Source organism: Macrotis lagotis, chromosome 5, assembly GCF_037893015.1.
Source record: "Macrotis lagotis isolate mMagLag1 chromosome 5, bilby.v1.9.chrom.fasta, whole genome shotgun sequence".
NCBI lineage: Eukaryota > Metazoa > Chordata > Mammalia > Peramelemorphia > Peramelidae > Macrotis > Macrotis lagotis.
The window spans coordinates 57,044,606-57,063,167 of record NC_133662.1 but is presented as its reverse complement, the minus strand read 5'-3'; the positions used below and the strand labels follow the sequence as shown (position 1 = coordinate 57,063,167).

Sequence of the window (18,562 nt, the reverse complement as noted above, 5' to 3'; positions counted from 1 at the left end):
GAAAAAAATAAATGAAACAAGCAGGCAACTAAAAAAGTTAGAGAAAAAAACAAATTGAAAAACCCTAGTTAAACACCAAATTAGAAATTGCTAAAACTTAATAAAATTGAAAGCAAGAAAACTGTTGAATTAATAAATAAAACCAAGAGCTGGTTTTGTGAAGATGCAACTCTGCCTAATTCCTTTTATAACACCAATATGGTGCCAATACCTGAACCAGGAAGAGTCAAAACAGAGAAAGAAAACTATAGAACAATTTCCCTAATGAATATTGACGCAAAAATCTTAAATAAAATATTGGCAGAGTGATTGTAGCAGGTTAATACACTATGACCAAGCAGGATTTATTCCAGGAATGCAGGGTTAGTTCAATATTAGCAAAACTGCCAGTATAATTGACCATATCAGTAACAAACCTAACAGAAATCATATGATTATCTCAATAGATGCTGAAAATGCCTTTGACAAAATACAGCATCCATTCCTACTAAAAACACTAGAGAGTAGGAATAAAAGGATTGTTCCTTAAAATGATAAGCAGTATCTCTCTGAAACTATCAGCAAGCATAATATGCAATGTAGATAAGCTAGAAGCATTCTCAATAAGATCAGGGTGAAACAAGGATGTCTGTTATCATCATTACTAATCAATATTATACTAAAAATGTTAACTTCAGCAATAAGAGGAGAAAAAGAAATGGAAGGAATTAGAATTGGGAAGGAAGAAACAAAATTCTTACTCTTTGCAGATGACATGATAGTATAGCTAGAAAATCCCAAAAAATCAACTAAAAAACCTCTAGAAACAATTAGCAACTTTAGCAAAGTTGCAGGATATAAATCCTCAGCATTTCTATATATTACCAACAAGGTAGAGCATCAGACATGTTGATTGAGATGAACAGAACCAGAAAAACATCGTACACCCTAACAGCAACATGGGGGCAATGATCAACCCATCTCGATGGACTTGCTCATTCCATCAGTGCAACAATCAGGGACAATTTGGGGCTATCCGCAATGGAGAATACCATGTATATCCAGAGAAAGAGCTGTGGAGTTTGAACAAAGACCAAGGAATATTACCTTTAATTTAGGGGAAAAAACCTGATATCTTATTGTCTGATCTTGCTATCTCTTATACTTTGTTTTTTCCTTAAGGATATGATTTCTCTCTTATCCCACTCAATTTGGAACAATGTATACCATGGAAACAATGTAAAGACCGACAACTTGCCTTCTGTGGGGGGTGGGGGAGAGAAGTAAGATTAGAGGAAAAATTGTAAAACTCAAAATAAATAAAATCTTAAAAAATAAAAATAATAACATCAGACAATATAAAATACCTGGGAGTCTGCCCGCCAAGTAAGACTCAAAAACTATGAAAACAACTATAAAACACTTTTCACACAAATAGAATCAGATCTAAATAACTGGGCAAATATCAATTGTTCATGGATAGGTCGAGCCAATATATTAAAAATGACAATTCTTGAAGTTTGAACAAGGACCAAGGACTATTAACTTTAATTTAGGGGAAAAAAAAAACCCCTGATAGCTTGTCATGTAATCTTGCTATCTCTTATACTTTACTTTTCTTCCTTGAGGATAAGCTTTCTCTCTCATCACATTCAATTTGGATCAATGTATACCATGGAAACAATGTAAAGACTGACAAATTGCCTTCTGTGGGGTGGGGTCGAGGGAAGCAAAATTAGGGGAAAAATTGTAAAACTCAAAATAAAAAAACCCACGTAGTAATAAAAAAAAAGGAATGGGTTTAACTACAAAAAAAAAAGACAATTCTTCCTAAATTAAACTACTTATTTAGTGCCATACCAAACTTTCAGAAAATTACTTTAGTGAACTAGAAAAAATTTTAATTAAATTCATATGGAGAACAATAAATCAAGAATATCAAGGGATTAAATGAAAAAATAAGGCAAAAGAAAGCATTTGGTATTTAATTGGGGGTTTTTAATTTGTCCTTTCTCTAACTTTTTTGTTGCATGCTCGGTTCATTTATTTCCTTTTTTCTCTATTTTATCCATGTAGCATTTAGAAATATAATATATCCCTTAATGACTGCTTTGACTATATCCCATAAATTTTGGAATGTTGTCAATGGCATTGTCTTTGTCTTGGATGAAATCACTAATTCTTTTAAATCTTACCAGATTTAAATTATATTATAAAGCATCAGTCATCAAAACTGTCTGGTACTGGCTAAGAAATAGAGTGGTGGATCAGTGGAATAGAATAGGTGCAAAAGAGACAGCAGGAAATGATTATAGTAATCTGCTGCTTGATAAAAACAAAGAGCCCAGCTTCTGGGATACTCTTCAATAGAAACTGCCAGGAAAACTGGAAGATAGTATGGAAGAAACTAGGATTAGACCAACATCATAAGTAAATTAGGAGAACAAGTAATAGTTTACCTGTCAGAATTATGGAAAGAGGAGCAGTTTATGACTATGGAAGACATAGAGAACATTATAAACAACAAACTGGACAATTTGAATACATTAAATTAAGAAGCTTCTGCGCAAAAAAAACCATTCTATGATTAAAAGAAATGTAGTAATTTGAGTAACAATTTTTACAACTAGGGTTTCTAACAAAAGATTCATTTCTAAAATATACAGAGAACTGAGTCAAAGTTATAAAAAAAAGCCATTCTCCAATTGACAAATGGTCAAAAGATATGCATGGGCAATTTACAGATGAGGAAATCAAAGTGATCAATAGTCATATGAAAAATTGCTGTAAATCATTATGATTAGAGAAATGCAAATTAAAGCATGTCTGAAATACTACCTCATACCTCTCAGATTGACCAATATGACCAGAAAAGATAATGATCAATGTTGGAGGGGATATGGGAAATCTGGAACACTAATGCACTGGGTAGGACTGTGAACTGATCCAACCTTTCTGGAGAACAATTTGGAATTATGCCCAAAGGACAATGAAACTGTGGATACCCACTGATCCAACAATATCACTACTGGGTCTATATCTGAAGAGATCATGAAAAAGGGTAAAAACCTCTAATGTACAAAAGTATTTACAGCAGCTCTGTTTGTAGTGGCAAAGAACTAGAAATTGAGGAGATGTCCATCAATTGAGGAATGGCTAAACAAAAATTATGGTATATGTATGTGATGGAACAATATTGTTTTATTAGAAATCAGGAGGGATGAGATTTCAGAGAAGCCTGAGAAGACTCGCATGAATTGATACTGAGTGAGATGAGCAGCACCAGAAGAACACTGTATACTGTAACGACACATGGGGTGATGATCAACATTGGTGGACTTGTTCACTCCATCAGTGACAGGGATAATTTTAGGGGATCTGTGATGGAGAATACCATCTGTATCCAGAGAAAGAACTATAGAGTTTAAATGAAGATCAAAGATTATTATCTTTATTTTCTTTTTTCCTTAACGACCTGTTTTTTTCTCTCACCACATTCAATTTTGATATATGCATATCATTGAAACAAATGTAAATACTGTCAGACTGCCTTCTCTTGGGGAAAGGGGGGGAATTGTAAAATTCAAAACCTTGCAAAAAATGATTGGTAGAAACTATTATTGTATATAATTGGAAAACAAAATATTTATGGGGAAAAAAAGGGTAGGGTTGACATGAAAATGTCTTCAGGATATCCAGTCTGAAACATCCAAAAGGCAATTGGTAATACAGTAGAGAGCCTGGGGTTGAATAAATAGATATTCAGTTGTACAAAAACAAATGGAATAAACCATCCTACTGGGCAGTGAGCTTATCCAGCGGAATATTCTGACAAAAGCAGAATGGTCTTCTCAGAAATATTCTAGAAAGGACTACTGTTTAAATGGGATTAAATGAGCTATGTGGTCACTCAATGACTTTATAAGTCTCTTCAGGCAATTTCCTACTCTTAAATAGGTTTATGATTTTCTGAAGATTAATTTAACTCTTGCCCTAAATCTTGTGAACCATTTGAACTAAAGTTGACTCAGAAATTACTTCTTATCCAGTGTACCCTTAGGAGGTCCAGGAGTTAAAAGATATACACACATACACAGATGTACCCTTTGTCCCCTCAGTCCCTCAATTCTTTGAGCCCTGGGTGTGTAATCAAATAAGAAAGGTCACTCTTTCCCTAAAAGGCGAGGAAAGAATTAAGGAGTGGTAAGGGTTCACAGATGTAGGGAAAGGGAGAAAAGCTGTGGTGGAGACAAAATTGAAGGTTGATATCTGTTCTGACAGGTATTAATTTCTATGACATTGGACAAGTCATCACTGCTTTGAATTTAAATTTCCTAATCTATAAAATAGGACTTTTTTTTTCACCAACCTCACTGTAGCTCTAAAAGACCCCTTAGGAACTTTGGTCAGTTAAACAACAACTGCCAATAGAGGTTTATGTATATAAAATCAGTTTCTAGGATGAGAGAACCAGAGTCTATTTTTCTGCCCATTCCTTCTTGAGCTAATAACTATATGACATAGGGCAAATCATTTAACTATGGAAATATTGAAGAGGTTTTAGCCAACTAGAATTAATTTTCCTTAACCTTCCTAAGGTTCAGTTTGATCATCTCTCTAAAAGGAGAGGGTCAGCTGGATTATCACTAAGGTTCCTTTCAGAAGCCTATGCTACTATGATTTGCAAAACCCCATTTTTTTTTTCAGGTAACATAAGAAAACAGTAATCTTGCTGCTCTGGAAACAATCTCCAAGAAGGAAATAATTCTCACAGGTATAACTGCTCATTAAGGACCATAAAGTCCTCCTACAATTAAAGTTGGAAGGGCCCTTAGAGGTTATCTAATACTGTCCCCTTATTTTATAGATGAGGACAATGAGACACAATGTCAGTAAGTAATATGCCCAAAGCTCACTCAGGTAGACCCAAGGGATGGTTCCCAAGCATTTATGACAACTCCATATGCAGTGTTCTTCTACATGCCAAACCACTTATACTTGCATGTGATACTTTGACAGGTAAAGTTTTAGGTAAATAACACAGAAATAAGAGATCAAAGGAAGATGATGTTACCTGAATCACTGAAGTTGGACAAGAAAGAAGATGACCTCAATTAACTAATGATTTGTTTCAAGAAAGAATCAACTTACTTTTTTTTCCCAAGGCTTTTCTGGTTTATTTATTTTATATAATTACAATAATTTTGTTATAAGAGTAAACATATACCCTCCTCCCCTCCCAAGAATCAACTTACTTTCAAATGATCTGATCTTTATTTCCCCAAGATATTCTACATCATAGAAAAAGTTTTGTGTAGAAAACTTGGAATACCCAACAATAAGCATGTAAGGATTACCTATGTGGAGTAGTCAAGCTCATTTTAAAGATAATTATAAATTATAAGTGAATAAGCCAGACATAATACCAAATCAAGTGAACTGGAAAAGCTACAATTTTTAAAATGGCTAGTTTTAATGAGACAGACAATTTATAGCGTGACAGAAATCTTTTTCCCTTCAAAAGCCAAAGTATAATACTGATAAAATACAGAAATTACAAGGACTAACAAATTCATATAATTATGTCTACAACCTCGAGGGTTAAATTCTATTTTAAAAATTTTACTTTTTTTTAAAATGTATCTATACTATTTTTCACTACTACAATAAAAAATTTACCTCTAGGAAAAAAACATTTGCACAATACATACTAGATTTTAAGAAACTAATAAAATAACAGATTCTCATAACAGGAAGGAATTTACCCATAAAGAACTAAAACAATTTTTTTCACAAACTAGGTCCTTCCCATGCTTTACTTTGTCCTTCAGTTTTTCCCAAAATGAAAGAAAAATTCATTGCTGCTACAAAAACACAGATAATGTTGAAAATGATGCTTTGCTGTACAAATCCTTTGTGGAAGAATATTAAAAAAAAAGAACTGACAATATTTGTAGATAAACACGGTACAAGACTGGCACTTCTTGAATCAAAGCTTATTTACTTATGAGAAAAGGTCCATATTGTTAGCTAGCCTAAGAAAGAAAGGGACATTAGACAAAAATGAGCACTTCTCAATTTCAGTTGATGCATTCAAATAAACTTAAACACTAGAACAGTGTCTGAAATATGGAAGAGGCTTTAGCCAACTAAAATTACTTTTCCTTCAAATCAGCACATTAAACAATAAGTCCACCAGAGCATACTGTTATACTTAAGAGAAAAAAAAAGACACGTATACATGCCAAACCCCACTTTTGTATTTTAAATGTGAAATGCCATAGTCTACCAAGCCTTTGAAGATTACTTTGATATCTCTCCTTTCCCTAAGGAGCTCATTACTTGTATTTCAGTGAAGACAGTGCTGACAGACATCAGCCCCCTTATTAAAGATTTCCTTTATAGTGGGAGAACTCAGTAGACTTAATCATAGCATTTTCAAATTCAGTTCATGGTATCTGTGGCATATTGAAGATAAAGCCATTATGTTCATTTCAAATGAAGATCTCTTTCAAAATTTTTATAAGAAAAATGAAGCATTTTATTATTTCTTACTTACCAAGTCCTAAAAGATCAATAGTGGGTTCTGCTGCCTTTTTAGGACTGGTGCTTTTTTTTAATTCCAGGTTTGGTTCTTCTTTCTTCTGAGGCTTTAAAAAAAAAAAAGAGAAGGTTTGTGGATGCTTCTTAAATAACGTAAAACTTGTAACAATCACAATAATTCTGTTAACATGAGTTCTGCAAGTTAAATGTAATTGCTACATATATTTCCACGGAGGCAACTAAGTGGAAAAGTGGCTAGAGCATTGGAGCTGAAGTCAGTAAGGTCTAAGTTCAAATCTGGTCTCAGATATTTACTGGCTATGACCCTGGATAAATCATTTGACTCCTCTGTGCCTCAGTTTCCTCAGAGTTAACTAATAGCACCTACTTCAAAAGATGGTTTTGAGGATAAAGTAGGTAATATTTGACAAATGTTTTACAAAATATAAGGTACTATATAAAAGCTAACTATTAGTACCACAAAACAAAATTATCTCTGAAATTCACAATGTAACCTTTACAAATTATAGCACAAAGCAGAGAATAAAACCTTTTTGCTAACTTTTAAATTACATTTTATAATAACAATTATACATGTTATTAAAGATTCCAATTTGCGTAAATTCAAGTTTTAAGTGTATTTTTTTCTCCCGTACATTCTCCTCCTGGTAGATCAATTCTTTACACTAACTGCAATCACCTTTTAGCATTTTACTCTCATTTCCCAAACTTATCCGCCTTTTTGGCTACAGGAGAAAGTTGTTCATTCAGTCTTATCTCTGATTAAAAACATTAAATAATACCCCAAATAGAGGAGCGCTAACCAGCATACCACTTGGGAATTAGTTCAAGATTGGCTCATTAGCAATTCCTTTCTTGGGGGAATGCATCTACAGTTAGTTGTTAAGCTAGGAGCACCAGAACATGGTTCAGATTTCTCTCTATCTTCTAGAGAAATGTGACCAAAACACCTTCGTTGTCTGCTTCATCCGAAATTACAAGCCTTGTCACTTTTTTTTTATAGAAGGAAAGTAAATTGGTCAGTGGCACAGTGGATCAAGTACCCTCCATGAGCTCTGGAGTCAAGAGGACTTGAATTCAAATTTGACCTCAGATACTTATTACTTTGTGCAACTCTAGGCAAGTCACTTAACCTTATTTACCTCAGTTCCTCATCTGTAAAATGAAGCGAAGAAGAAACTGGCAAACCTTTTTAGTATCTTTGATAAGAGAACTCGAAAATGAGATCATGAGGAATCAGACCCAAATGAAAGAACTTAACCAAAAAATTGGTCGGATACTATCTTCATATAACCCTCTGACCTGTTTTGTTACAGATTATTGTATGCTTTAATCAAATTTTCTAAGCAATTTCAAAGTAGATTGATCTAAATTCCAGGACCAAATCTTCTAAAACATTTCCTCTTATCAGCAAAGTTTTAGCTAATTACTCTGTGACTACACCTGCTAATTCTCTAATAACATTATGGTACAGAACATCAAGATGTGAGACAATTTATTTTTAGATTTTTGTCTTAAGTCATTTCCTACTACACCCCCACTTTGTGGTTTGTTTATCCTGATTAACCAAGAATTATGAAATAACCTGAAGTACAATTCCAAATCATCACATATACAATTTCTTTCAAATGATGTTCAAATTGAAAGGGACTTTTTTTTAAATGATCCCTATGTTATTCTAAATGACTTATTTAAACCTACTTTAAAATTACTTTCTTAAGGAAAATCAGATAAACAAATTAACCTAAGAAAAGATTTTAAAGATTATCAAATCCAACTGCTTATTTTTTTCAAATGAAAAAATGGCCTGGAAAAGACAAGTGGCTTTTCCAGCTGAGGTCCCAAAGGTCAGTAGGCTAATTAGTGATAAAGCAGGAACCAGGTCTCTAGATTCTATTTCCCTAAATGAAAGCTGCTTCCTTATTTCAACCCCAAAGGGGCATAATATAGAAAGATAAGAGAAGCTTTTCTAAACAAAATTTTAAAAAAATCTTCCAACTTGTTATTAATGCCTGAAATTGTTTAACAAAGGGCAAATATTACAACTAAACACAACTAAAAGACTTAAAAAACACTTTCATCAATTCACATCATTCAAACCATAAGTGGAAATGACTGATTTTCAGATTTCTTCCTATGTGGGAGGGTGGGAAGAGAAATGATAAGAAAACAAGAGGACTTGTATCACCAATAAGGGGAGGGGAAAAAAAGGATGCTTAGGACTGGGGAAAGTCAGTGCAAGGGACTGGAATTGGGAGTATTCTGTTTTAGAAAGAGTAAGCAGGTCGATTTGTTTACAATAACTCCATCTCATAAAATTTGTTATTTCTTTCTACTTCCTTCAAGCCCCAGTTTGAAAAGACTCCCCTAATATCCCTTAGGCTGCTGAAACTTTCCTCCCCCAAACCACATCAAATCCTCTTCATATACAAGGAAAGCGCCTTGAGGACAGGGACTGACTTCCCTTCCATCCACAGCACACAGAACAGACATGACACATAGGAAGTGATTAACTGATTGTGAGGCTTGAAGTATTTTCAGAGTTTATATGAGTATACATAGATTGAAGCATATTGGTACAAAAACTTCTTATATGAGTATACATAGATTGAAGCATATTGGTACAAAAACTTCAAAACAGACTCTTTGGTGTTTCTCATGGGGCTCAGAAGATCGAGCAAGGGGTAGTCATATACAAATAGTCCAGTGGAAGAGCACAGTAATTCTTAATATCATTGAAGTCCTTCAAGAAATTACCAAAAGCAAAAATAATTTCTTCTCTTGATACTTTTGTTTCTTAAAACCATACCGAAGCAGTATTTCATTACACATTAATGCATGGTAGAATTAAAATGAAACGTAACCCTTATTATAACCTTTTTCAAAAGAAATTAAGTAGGGACGGCTAGGTGGCGCAGCAGATAAAGCACCAGCCTGGAGTCAGGAGTACCTGGGTTCAAATCCGGTCTCAGACACTTAATAATTACCTAGCTGTGTGGCCTTGGGCAAGCCACTTAACCCCCTTTGCCTTGCAAAAAACCTAAAAAAAAAAAACCTTAAAAAAAAAGAAATTGTGCTCACTTCGGCAGCACATATACTAAAACTGGAACGATACAGAGAAGATTAGCATGGCCCCTGCACAAGGATGACACGCAAATTCGTGAAGCATTCCATATTAAAAAAAAAATAAACTACAAAAAAAAAAAAGAAATTCAGCACTTTCTTGCATATATCAGTCAGAATTATACAGACTGCATTTAAATAATACTCTGCTTTGCTTACCAATATAAAAGTCAGAAATTAATCTCATTACTTTAAAAGTACTTTAAAGAAAAGATTGTGGAGTAGATTCATCTCTAGATTAGGTGACTTACTTCAAAAAAAAAAGTACAGGGAGGCTAGGAGGCATAGTGGATAAAGCACCCGCCTTGGAGTCAGGAGTCCCTGGGTTCAAAACTGGTCTCAGACACTTAATAATGACCTAGCTGTGTGGCCTTGGGCAAGCCACTTAACCTCATTTGCCTTTCAAAAACCTAAAAAAAAAAAGTACAGCATACAAAGAAATATTTAAAAGAGAAGTTGACTCTAAATTTTCCTAAGTCCTAACACAAATGGTAAAAATTTGATTTTTAAAAATTAGTTATTTCTTTAAAATGCACTGATCCATTTTTCAATCATGTATATTTCTCAATATGTCCTTTTAGTATGTCAGTGAGAAGTGGGTTTCACTGGCATTTTAGTAACACTGATCTAGGCTTTGAAGGGACACCAGAAATGAATCCTTTATGATAAAAAAAAATCATTTTGAAAAAAATAAGGCTGAAAAAGGTTAAGAGGTTAACCCCATGTCACACTGGGAATAAATAGAAAGACTGAAATCTGAAAGCCAGGTCCTCTGACTCCATACTCATTAATACTCTCCTTCCAATGACTGGACTCTGCTTCATGTAAAACAAGATCAAGATCAAAGACTGGTAAATAAAACATAACTTCAGTGTTATAAAAGATTCTACAAATTATCAACAGAAAATAAAAAGAACAATAAAATCTTTTAAAAAAATATTGCTAAAATGAAGTGTGGTTGAAAGTTAAAATTAAAATTCCTTTTCAAGGTTCTAAAAAATCTCATTCTTTTAAGAGAGTAAAGCATTCTAGACAATCAATTTTTAAAGCAATTCTCCCTAAAATGAAATGAACCAACTTTTCTGGTTGTAGAAATTAAATGTTTTCGAAACTAAGATAACTGATAGGTATTAGAATCATGTTAACTTGCAAGTAAAAAGTGACAAGACAGCATCAACAAAATCTATGATCAGGAAAAGAGAGAGGCTGATGAGGTAGGAAAAAAGCTGTAAAAAGGAGGAAAAGAAATGAGGGTTATTTGCCCATGAAATATTAAAAGATCTTCCTTTGTGCTTGATTATTGTTATTTATTTATTTTTTTAGGTTTTTGCAAGGCAATGGGGTTAAGTGGCTTGCCCAAGGCCACACAGCTAGGTCATTATTAAGAGTCTGAGGCCGGATTTGCACTCAGGTACTCCTGACTCCACTGCGCCACCTAGCCACCCCCCCTTCCTTTGTGTTTGGTAGATCACTCTTATGGAATCAAATGGACAAAAACTGTGCAGAATGAGAAGGTATGGATAAATTGTGGCATGCACTGGTTGAAAATATCTATTCATATCACAGGTAAAATAGGAATATTGGAAGGGAAAACATGGTCATTTAAAAGGACAACATTTTTAGCGTTAACCTAATGTTTAAAAAATAATGAGTTAAATTAGTTTTCTGGACATTTCACTCCTGCTATGAATTTAAGAGATGTTGTACAACTCTACCATGAAATTTGTGTGTGGCAAAGGCCCCACATAAAGATTCAACTCTGAAACGTTTTATACCCTATGACTTCCTCTTTTCCTGACTGTTGCTCATCACTGTCATGCTCCAAAATCAATGGCTATCATGTTTTTGAAGGGCTACAGATGGTAGCAGGGCTTTGGGAAAATTCTAGTAGTTAAACAGTAATAAGAAGCTAAATCCATATAAGGCACCAAAAAGGAAATTCACCTACAGCAGCATTTTGCCTAGGTCCAGTGCTAGTGTACTAAAAATGTGTTGGTAATAAATGGTTTACCGTTCACAATATATAACTTATGATCTATAACCTATCTCTCAGTGTACAATCACTTTTGGTTTATGAAACAGTATCAAAATGATCAATCATAAATCAAGAATCTTATGTAGAGAGAGTAGAAAATTTCAGTTTCAAGCTGCTGCAAAAACAAGGAAGTCAATTTAGTTTTCTTCTGGGTGATATATACTTTTTAGGATAGGAAAGAGTTCGTAGGAGCTACCTGTCAGCTGTGGAGAAACTGGTGGCCTAAATCCTGATAAAATATTAGAATGTATTATTAAAAGGAAGACATGAACATTAACAAAAGAAAATAATAATCAGTAAGAATCATCCTAGCTTCATCAATGAAAGATTATTGCAGATAAACCCCAAATTCCCTTGCTGAAGAATGGAAGAGCATAGATAAATATAGGACATTTATGGAGGTTGATTCAGAAGTAACTGAATGATTGGGTCCTAAAGAAAGGTCTAATAGAGGGAAGTGTCCCAGAATTCTGTTCTTGGTTCTATGCTGTTCAGTATCTTTATTAATTATGAAGGCATATATAGCATATTTGTCAACTGTGTAGATGACAGAAACTTAGGAGGAACAGCTAATATTTTGATGACAAAGACAGTAATCAAAAAAATTTCAACAGATTACCAAGAGATCAAAAAGAAAAAGATAAAATAAAGTGCAAAGGCTTAAACAGGTTCAAAAAATTAACTGCAAAATTACTGGAAGAGTGGGAGCAGCTAGGTGATGCAGTAGATAGAGCATCGGCCCTGGAGTCAGGAGGACTTGAGTTCAAATCCGGCCTCACTCAATAATACCTAGCTGTGTGACCTTGAGCAAGTCACTTAACCCCATCGCCTTGCAAAAACCTTAAATAAATCAAAAAAAAAATTTTAAGTTACTGGCAGGGCATAAGTACAAATGCATTAGGTTTGACATCTGAGAAATGAGCTGAGTCAAGAATGGTAATGAAGGCAGGAGGAAAAGAAATTGGAACTCAAAATTTTAAAAAAAAAGTTTAAACTTTTCTTAAATGTATTTGGGAAATAGTTAACACAATAGAAGAGTGTGTGTGTGTGTGTGTGTGTAGATTATAATTTTTTTTTAAAGAAAATCCTGGAGAAAAAAAGAAAACTGACTACACGGGGGGAAATTATGTTGTCTTTCCAACGATCCCATGTAACTCTCTGATATATAATCCCCACATATACCTCCTCACTCAATAAATTCCAGTTGCTCCCTATTATTACTCAAGATCAAAGATTTCTAGGCTTGTTTTTTTTTTCAAAAATATGTCCCTCTATATATGCCCTGACCAAGCAACACTGGCCTTCTTGCTATTCCTCACAAAAGATCTTTCATCTTTCATCTTTCAACTCTGTGTCTTTTCAGTGGTTGTCCCTATGTCTAGAAACTCTACCTCCTCACTTTCACCTTCTGGTTTCCTTCAAAACTAAGCTCAAATCCAACTTCCTGCAAGAAGCCTTTTTTAAGACAGATCAATCCTTCCACCTGCACTAATAGTTCTTTCCCCCTATAGTTTACATTCAATTATTCTTGTATATATCTTGTTCATATGAAACATATGAAAAGTTGCTTTCATTTGTCTCTCCCATCAGAAAGTAAGCTTCTTGAAAGTAAAGAACAAAATTTTACCTTTCTTTTTATTGCCCAGAGATTAGTACAGCAGCTACTGACTAGATAGAAAATTGCCAAAACGAATGAAGTATAAGAAATTATATAAAAGATAATCAACATAGGAATGTATGCTTTGTGATTTAGGAGTGAGAGATTCCCATGAAATGTTAAAAGACTTAAAAAAAAACACTCCAGTGAAATGGATGATTTTCAGTAAGGAATGGAGAATTCATATGGGGGGGAAGCATTGTTGGACATGATCTATACTGGTAGATACAGTACTTGATTGATAAAATCACTGGTTCATAAAAATGTCCAAGTATATAGTAAGAAGAAGGTAAGTATACTACTCCAATTGACCATGACAGGCCCATATCTGGAATAACACCTTAAATTCTGGGCACCTATTTTTAAAAGGCATTGATAAACGGGAACAGGCTCATAGGAAGATGATTAGAATAGTGAGTAGAGTGAAGATCACATCACAGAGGAGACTAAGTGAAGGAAATAGAAAGGTTTGGACATTAAAAGAGAAGTCTTGAGGGAGGGAGGAGTATGAATAATCTATTCATGAAAGTTATCAAGTGAAAGAGAATCAATTTGTCTCCCTAGGTTCCGAGGGTAAGATAAAGTTGGAGAAAAACAGATTTTGGGAAACTTACACACACAAAGGGCTACCTCAAGATATAGTGGATTCCCAACCACTGAAACTTTTCAGGCAGACACCAGTTGATCATTTCTGGTATCATTTCTGTTTAGGTATAGGTAAGAGCATATTACTTCTGATATATCTTCCATTTCTGAAATTCTGTAGAAACATGGGAATTTGTACAGCACGTTTGTTTGTCTCTTCTGGCTCCTATTGTATAAAGTTACCATTACTTTTATCTTTAAAGGTTCACTATATCTACCACCAAGTGTGGTTAATATCCACAACAAAAGAACAATAATCAATTGTGTTTAACCAATTGTGTTTCTGTTTGGACTTTGGTGTCTCAACCAAAATGCTGACAGAAGAAGTTTTGCCTCTTTGGCAGGTACTTAATAAATAAAAAAAAAAAATTGTTAGCATTTTACAAGACTTAAATCCTTAAGAAAACATCCAAGTTGACTAAATATTCCCTAGTGGCAAAGGCAGAACACAATAATTAAATAATTAATTTAAAGGTCTAAGTTCACAAAAAATCACAAGTGAAATATTTGAACTGTTTTCCCCTACTGTGGTCAACAGAACTTGAAACTTCAGGATAGTCATACTACATGTTTGCTTTCTAGATTATAAAGAAATCTGAGTTCAAGAATGTGACTTTGCTTGTTCACTGACAGTTACAATGAAGCACTCTCTAACATGTTGCATAAACCTATATTCTCAGTTCCTCTTATAGGCACTTAATATATAATATTTTTACCTAGACTTCTTAGAAGTCTTAAAAGATGGGGGCAGCTAGGTGGCGCAGTGGATAAAGCACCGGCCCTGAGTCAGGAGTACCTGGGTTCAAATCTGGTCTCAGACACTTAATAATTACCTAGCTGTGTGGCCTTGGGCAAGCCACTTTAACCCCATTTGCCTTGCAAAAACCAAAAAAAAAAAAATTAAAAGCCTTAAAAGATGATCGGGTTAATGCTTTATAAAATATTTCCCATAAAAACATTTACAACATCAACATTCAGAAATCCTCTTTCCTATACTGAGGACATAGGGAAAATTACTAAAGACTCTGGTGAGAATTTTTTTAGAACTAGCAGGATATATCTGCAGTCCTTTAACCTATTTGGATCTGCTTCTTCCTCTCTAGTCACATTCACTTAACTTGAAGACCAATGCTAGGAACTAGAGATAATATTCATAAAACCTTCTGACCTTAAATATTTTTCCCTTTAAAAGCACTGTGTATGGAATTTGTTTTTTAATAAAATGAGAATGTATTCGACTATGAGTTGATAAAATTAGGACATCTATAATTTATTAAGCAAAATTTATAACAAATAAGAACACAGGTGTACTTCTATAAAATGTAATTTTCTTAGATTTAATATCAAGCAGATGTCTCATTCAAATTATTAAAATCTTTAGTAGCAGAAGCTTCACCAACCAATCTGCTTGTAATTCAAAAAACTACTCAGACTATAATTGAATCAAAAACCATTTAATTTCCAGCTCCTACATTTTCTCTCATTTATCTGCCATCTTAAATAAAAGGTATATAAGTTAACCCTCTAAATTTTGTAGTACTAGTTCTCTTTAGTGAACTAATTGATTTAGTCATTAGTATGTTATAAAATGCAAAATTCTGCAATTCTAAATTCCACAGAACTTTCTCAAATTTTAGATTAATTTTTCCAAATAAAAAAATTTAAGACTAAACAGATAACTTCAAACTGCTTATTATTCTGCATTCAACATTCCTTTAAAACTGAACTCTAAGATCAAAGGGTTTCAACTCAAGAAAATGGAAATAATCTAGTCTAATCTTCTTAATTTATAGATGAAGAAAGTAAGACCTTGAAAGGAAGTACCTTAAGATCACATTTTTGCAAGAGCTGACACTAAATCCAGGTTCTTCTTTCAGACCAGTCTTTTTCTAATTTGCCATGCTACATTTTGTTTCTTTTTAGGGGAAAACTTTTTTATTTGGTTTGAAATATCACAATGATCACAAGAAAGGATATATAAAAGACGTTAACAAGCTATATACACCACTCCATCTGAAGGCAAAAACAATTCAGTCAAATTTCTCACAGTTAAATGGCTTATGGAATATATTACTCAAACATTGACTAGACCAAAGTATGCTGCAAAACATCAGGCTAAGGTTTATTTTATGATTAGATATTAGTTTTGGTTTTTTTATTTGTTTGTTTTTCCAGGGAAGTAGCAAGTGTCACGTGTCTGAAGCTAAATTTGAACTCAAGTCCTTCTGACTCCAGGGTTAATTCTCAAATCACTGCTCCACCTACCTGCCCAAGTTAAGTCCTATTTCTCCAGTCCAAGGAACTGTCCTTTTGGACAGTGAATATATCTAAACTAATTCTTTCAGAGCTGGAAAAAAATTTTTTTTCCCTTTCATCCTAGTGCTTAATATTTTATGCCAAATATGGAACAAAATATGAATTCTACAAGGGATCAATTATAGTTACAGATTATGTTAGTTTCTTCCTAACTACCCTATAAACGAAACACAAAACCACTAAATTAACCACTAAAACTTGCAGAAGGCATATACTTTTTCAACATAACATGCTCCCACAGCAAAAGAGCTAATTATTGACTCCTATAGAAAAATGGGACTATAAAAATGTACATCTAGTTGTTAACAGAATCCTCTAAAAGCAAAGTAAGTCTAAAAATGTTTTTTAAAGTCAGGAAAAACACTATCACACACCATATTGTGATGGGCTGAATTATGTACCAAACCTTAAAATATGCTGAACTAATAAAGAGGTAGTTTGGCACAATGGACAGAGAGCCAGGGAAACCAAGAAGACAGCATTTTACCTCGAAAGATACCACAGGTAGGCTGACTTGAGGAACTGACTTCTCAATCTCCAAAAGGAATTCTCTAAGAACAATTGTAGAAATGCATTAGTTCAAGAACGAGTTCGTATCTACACCATCGAAATCACAGGTCAGACTAAAAAACTCAAGAGGTAAAAAGGAAGAACTAAGTAAGGGTCTGAAAGTGGGCAATAGGGAGATCATATTTCACATTAAGAAGAGTAAACAAAGTTGTTAACAATTCAATTACAGTTCATTCATAGTACATTCCCAAATCTTTGCAAAGCACAAATAAGGATTATTAAATATAGCCATGAATCTATATTGTGGGTTTTTTTAAAATATGGAATGAGTTTCATAAAGACATTCATATTATAAAATTGAAGTGATATATCAAGCAAAGCAAAGAAAATGGATGAAGTGTTAAGAGTATACTCACACTTAAGAAACAGAAAATAAATGTTGAACTAGCAAAGGAATTAAGAAATAATGAGGGAGTAGAAAAAGGAAAACAATTTTATAGAATTTAGCCTAAAACTTAATCATGGAAGAAAAAAATAGGAATAGCTCAAGGAGGATTTGAACTCTAATATTCCTGACTCCAGACCTAAAGCTCTATTGGCTGTGCTACCTAGCTGAACCAGCAGCAACAAGGCATCAAACAATTTTAATTAAGTGCCACAAAATTACAATGGACAATCTTTTTTAACTTCTCGTTTTATTCATCATGAAATTCAAAGACCTTCTGTTCATGGCTTGCATGCATCTTTTGGGCAAGTCTGGTGCAGGGACATAGGCTTCGTCCATTCCGTTTCAAGAACATGAAGCAACCATTGTGTCCTCCTTTGAAATCAGTAACTTCTTTTTCATCAGCAATTCTTCTTGCCTCTTGCTGATTCATCTTTGCAGACACAGGAATTCCACTTGCAGTTTACTCTTCAATCCATATCTTCAATTCCCTCTCTAAATGAGGCCATTTGAGTGACTTGCCTCTCATGACCTTCTTCTGCTGGGGTGTTTTCAGTAGGGTTTCTTCTTCTCGTAGCCATTCTAAGATTGTTTTCTCACTTGGAGGAAGGCCAAACTGCAGCATGATTTTCATTCACTTACGCAAACTGGATCACTTTTACCTTGAATTCAGTTCTGTATGAAAATATTTTCTGAGTCATTTCTGGGCAGAATGTGGCAAAATGTAACCTAATACATCGGTAACAAATGCAAAACAATGAGTGCAAAGACAACAAGTGTGGAAAAAAGCAGGAAATGCAAATAAAAATCTGCAACCACTGTATGAAACTCTCTCAGTTTTTGAAAAAGGATGGACCTTATACATGGGAAATATGGTATTAAGTATCTGAGGTAGATTTGAACTCGGGTCCTGATGTTCTATCCATTGCACTATGTAGTTGTTCCACAAAGTTCTTGATCTCAAAGAACAGAAATACAGAAGTGCAAGACTTTGGGTGTGAACCATGGCATAGAATGCCAGACTTTTCTGATATGCTGGTTGATTATACTGAACTGGCTAGAGTCTAGCATATATGAAGACAAGTAATGTGAAGTAAGGCCAGAAAAATGATGGAAGAAACTATAGAAGCCAGGATAAGGAATTTGGGATTTATTTAGTAGGAAATGGGTAGGCAACTGAAAGTTTGATTGGCTTGAAAGCTTTCAAATTCAGAATGTTGGCAGAAATGTGAATGAACCTTAGGAAGGATTCCAGTAACTAGTTGTGTCCACCCTCCCAAACTACCTT

General features: G+C 34.0%; 1 protein-coding gene and 1 non-coding gene across 8 annotated transcripts in view; one reads left to right on the top strand and one right to left on the bottom strand.

Annotated features, from left to right (window-relative positions):
- Positions 1-18,562, bottom strand: part of SMAP1 (small ArfGAP 1) — a 274,830-nt gene that overhangs the window by 34,847 nt on the left and 221,421 nt on the right. For all 7 annotated transcript variants that reach the window (XM_074237307.1, XM_074237313.1, XM_074237309.1 and 4 more), the window contains one exon: positions 6,539-6,629. In XM_074237307.1, the coding sequence (XP_074093408.1) occupies positions 6,539-6,629 (91 nt within the window). The remainder of the gene's footprint in view (positions 1-6,538; positions 6,630-18,562) is intronic.
- On the top strand, positions 9,617-9,723 carry LOC141490369 (U6 spliceosomal RNA). Its single transcript, XR_012469196.1, has one exon. It is a non-coding gene; the product is annotated as a U6 spliceosomal RNA (small nuclear RNA).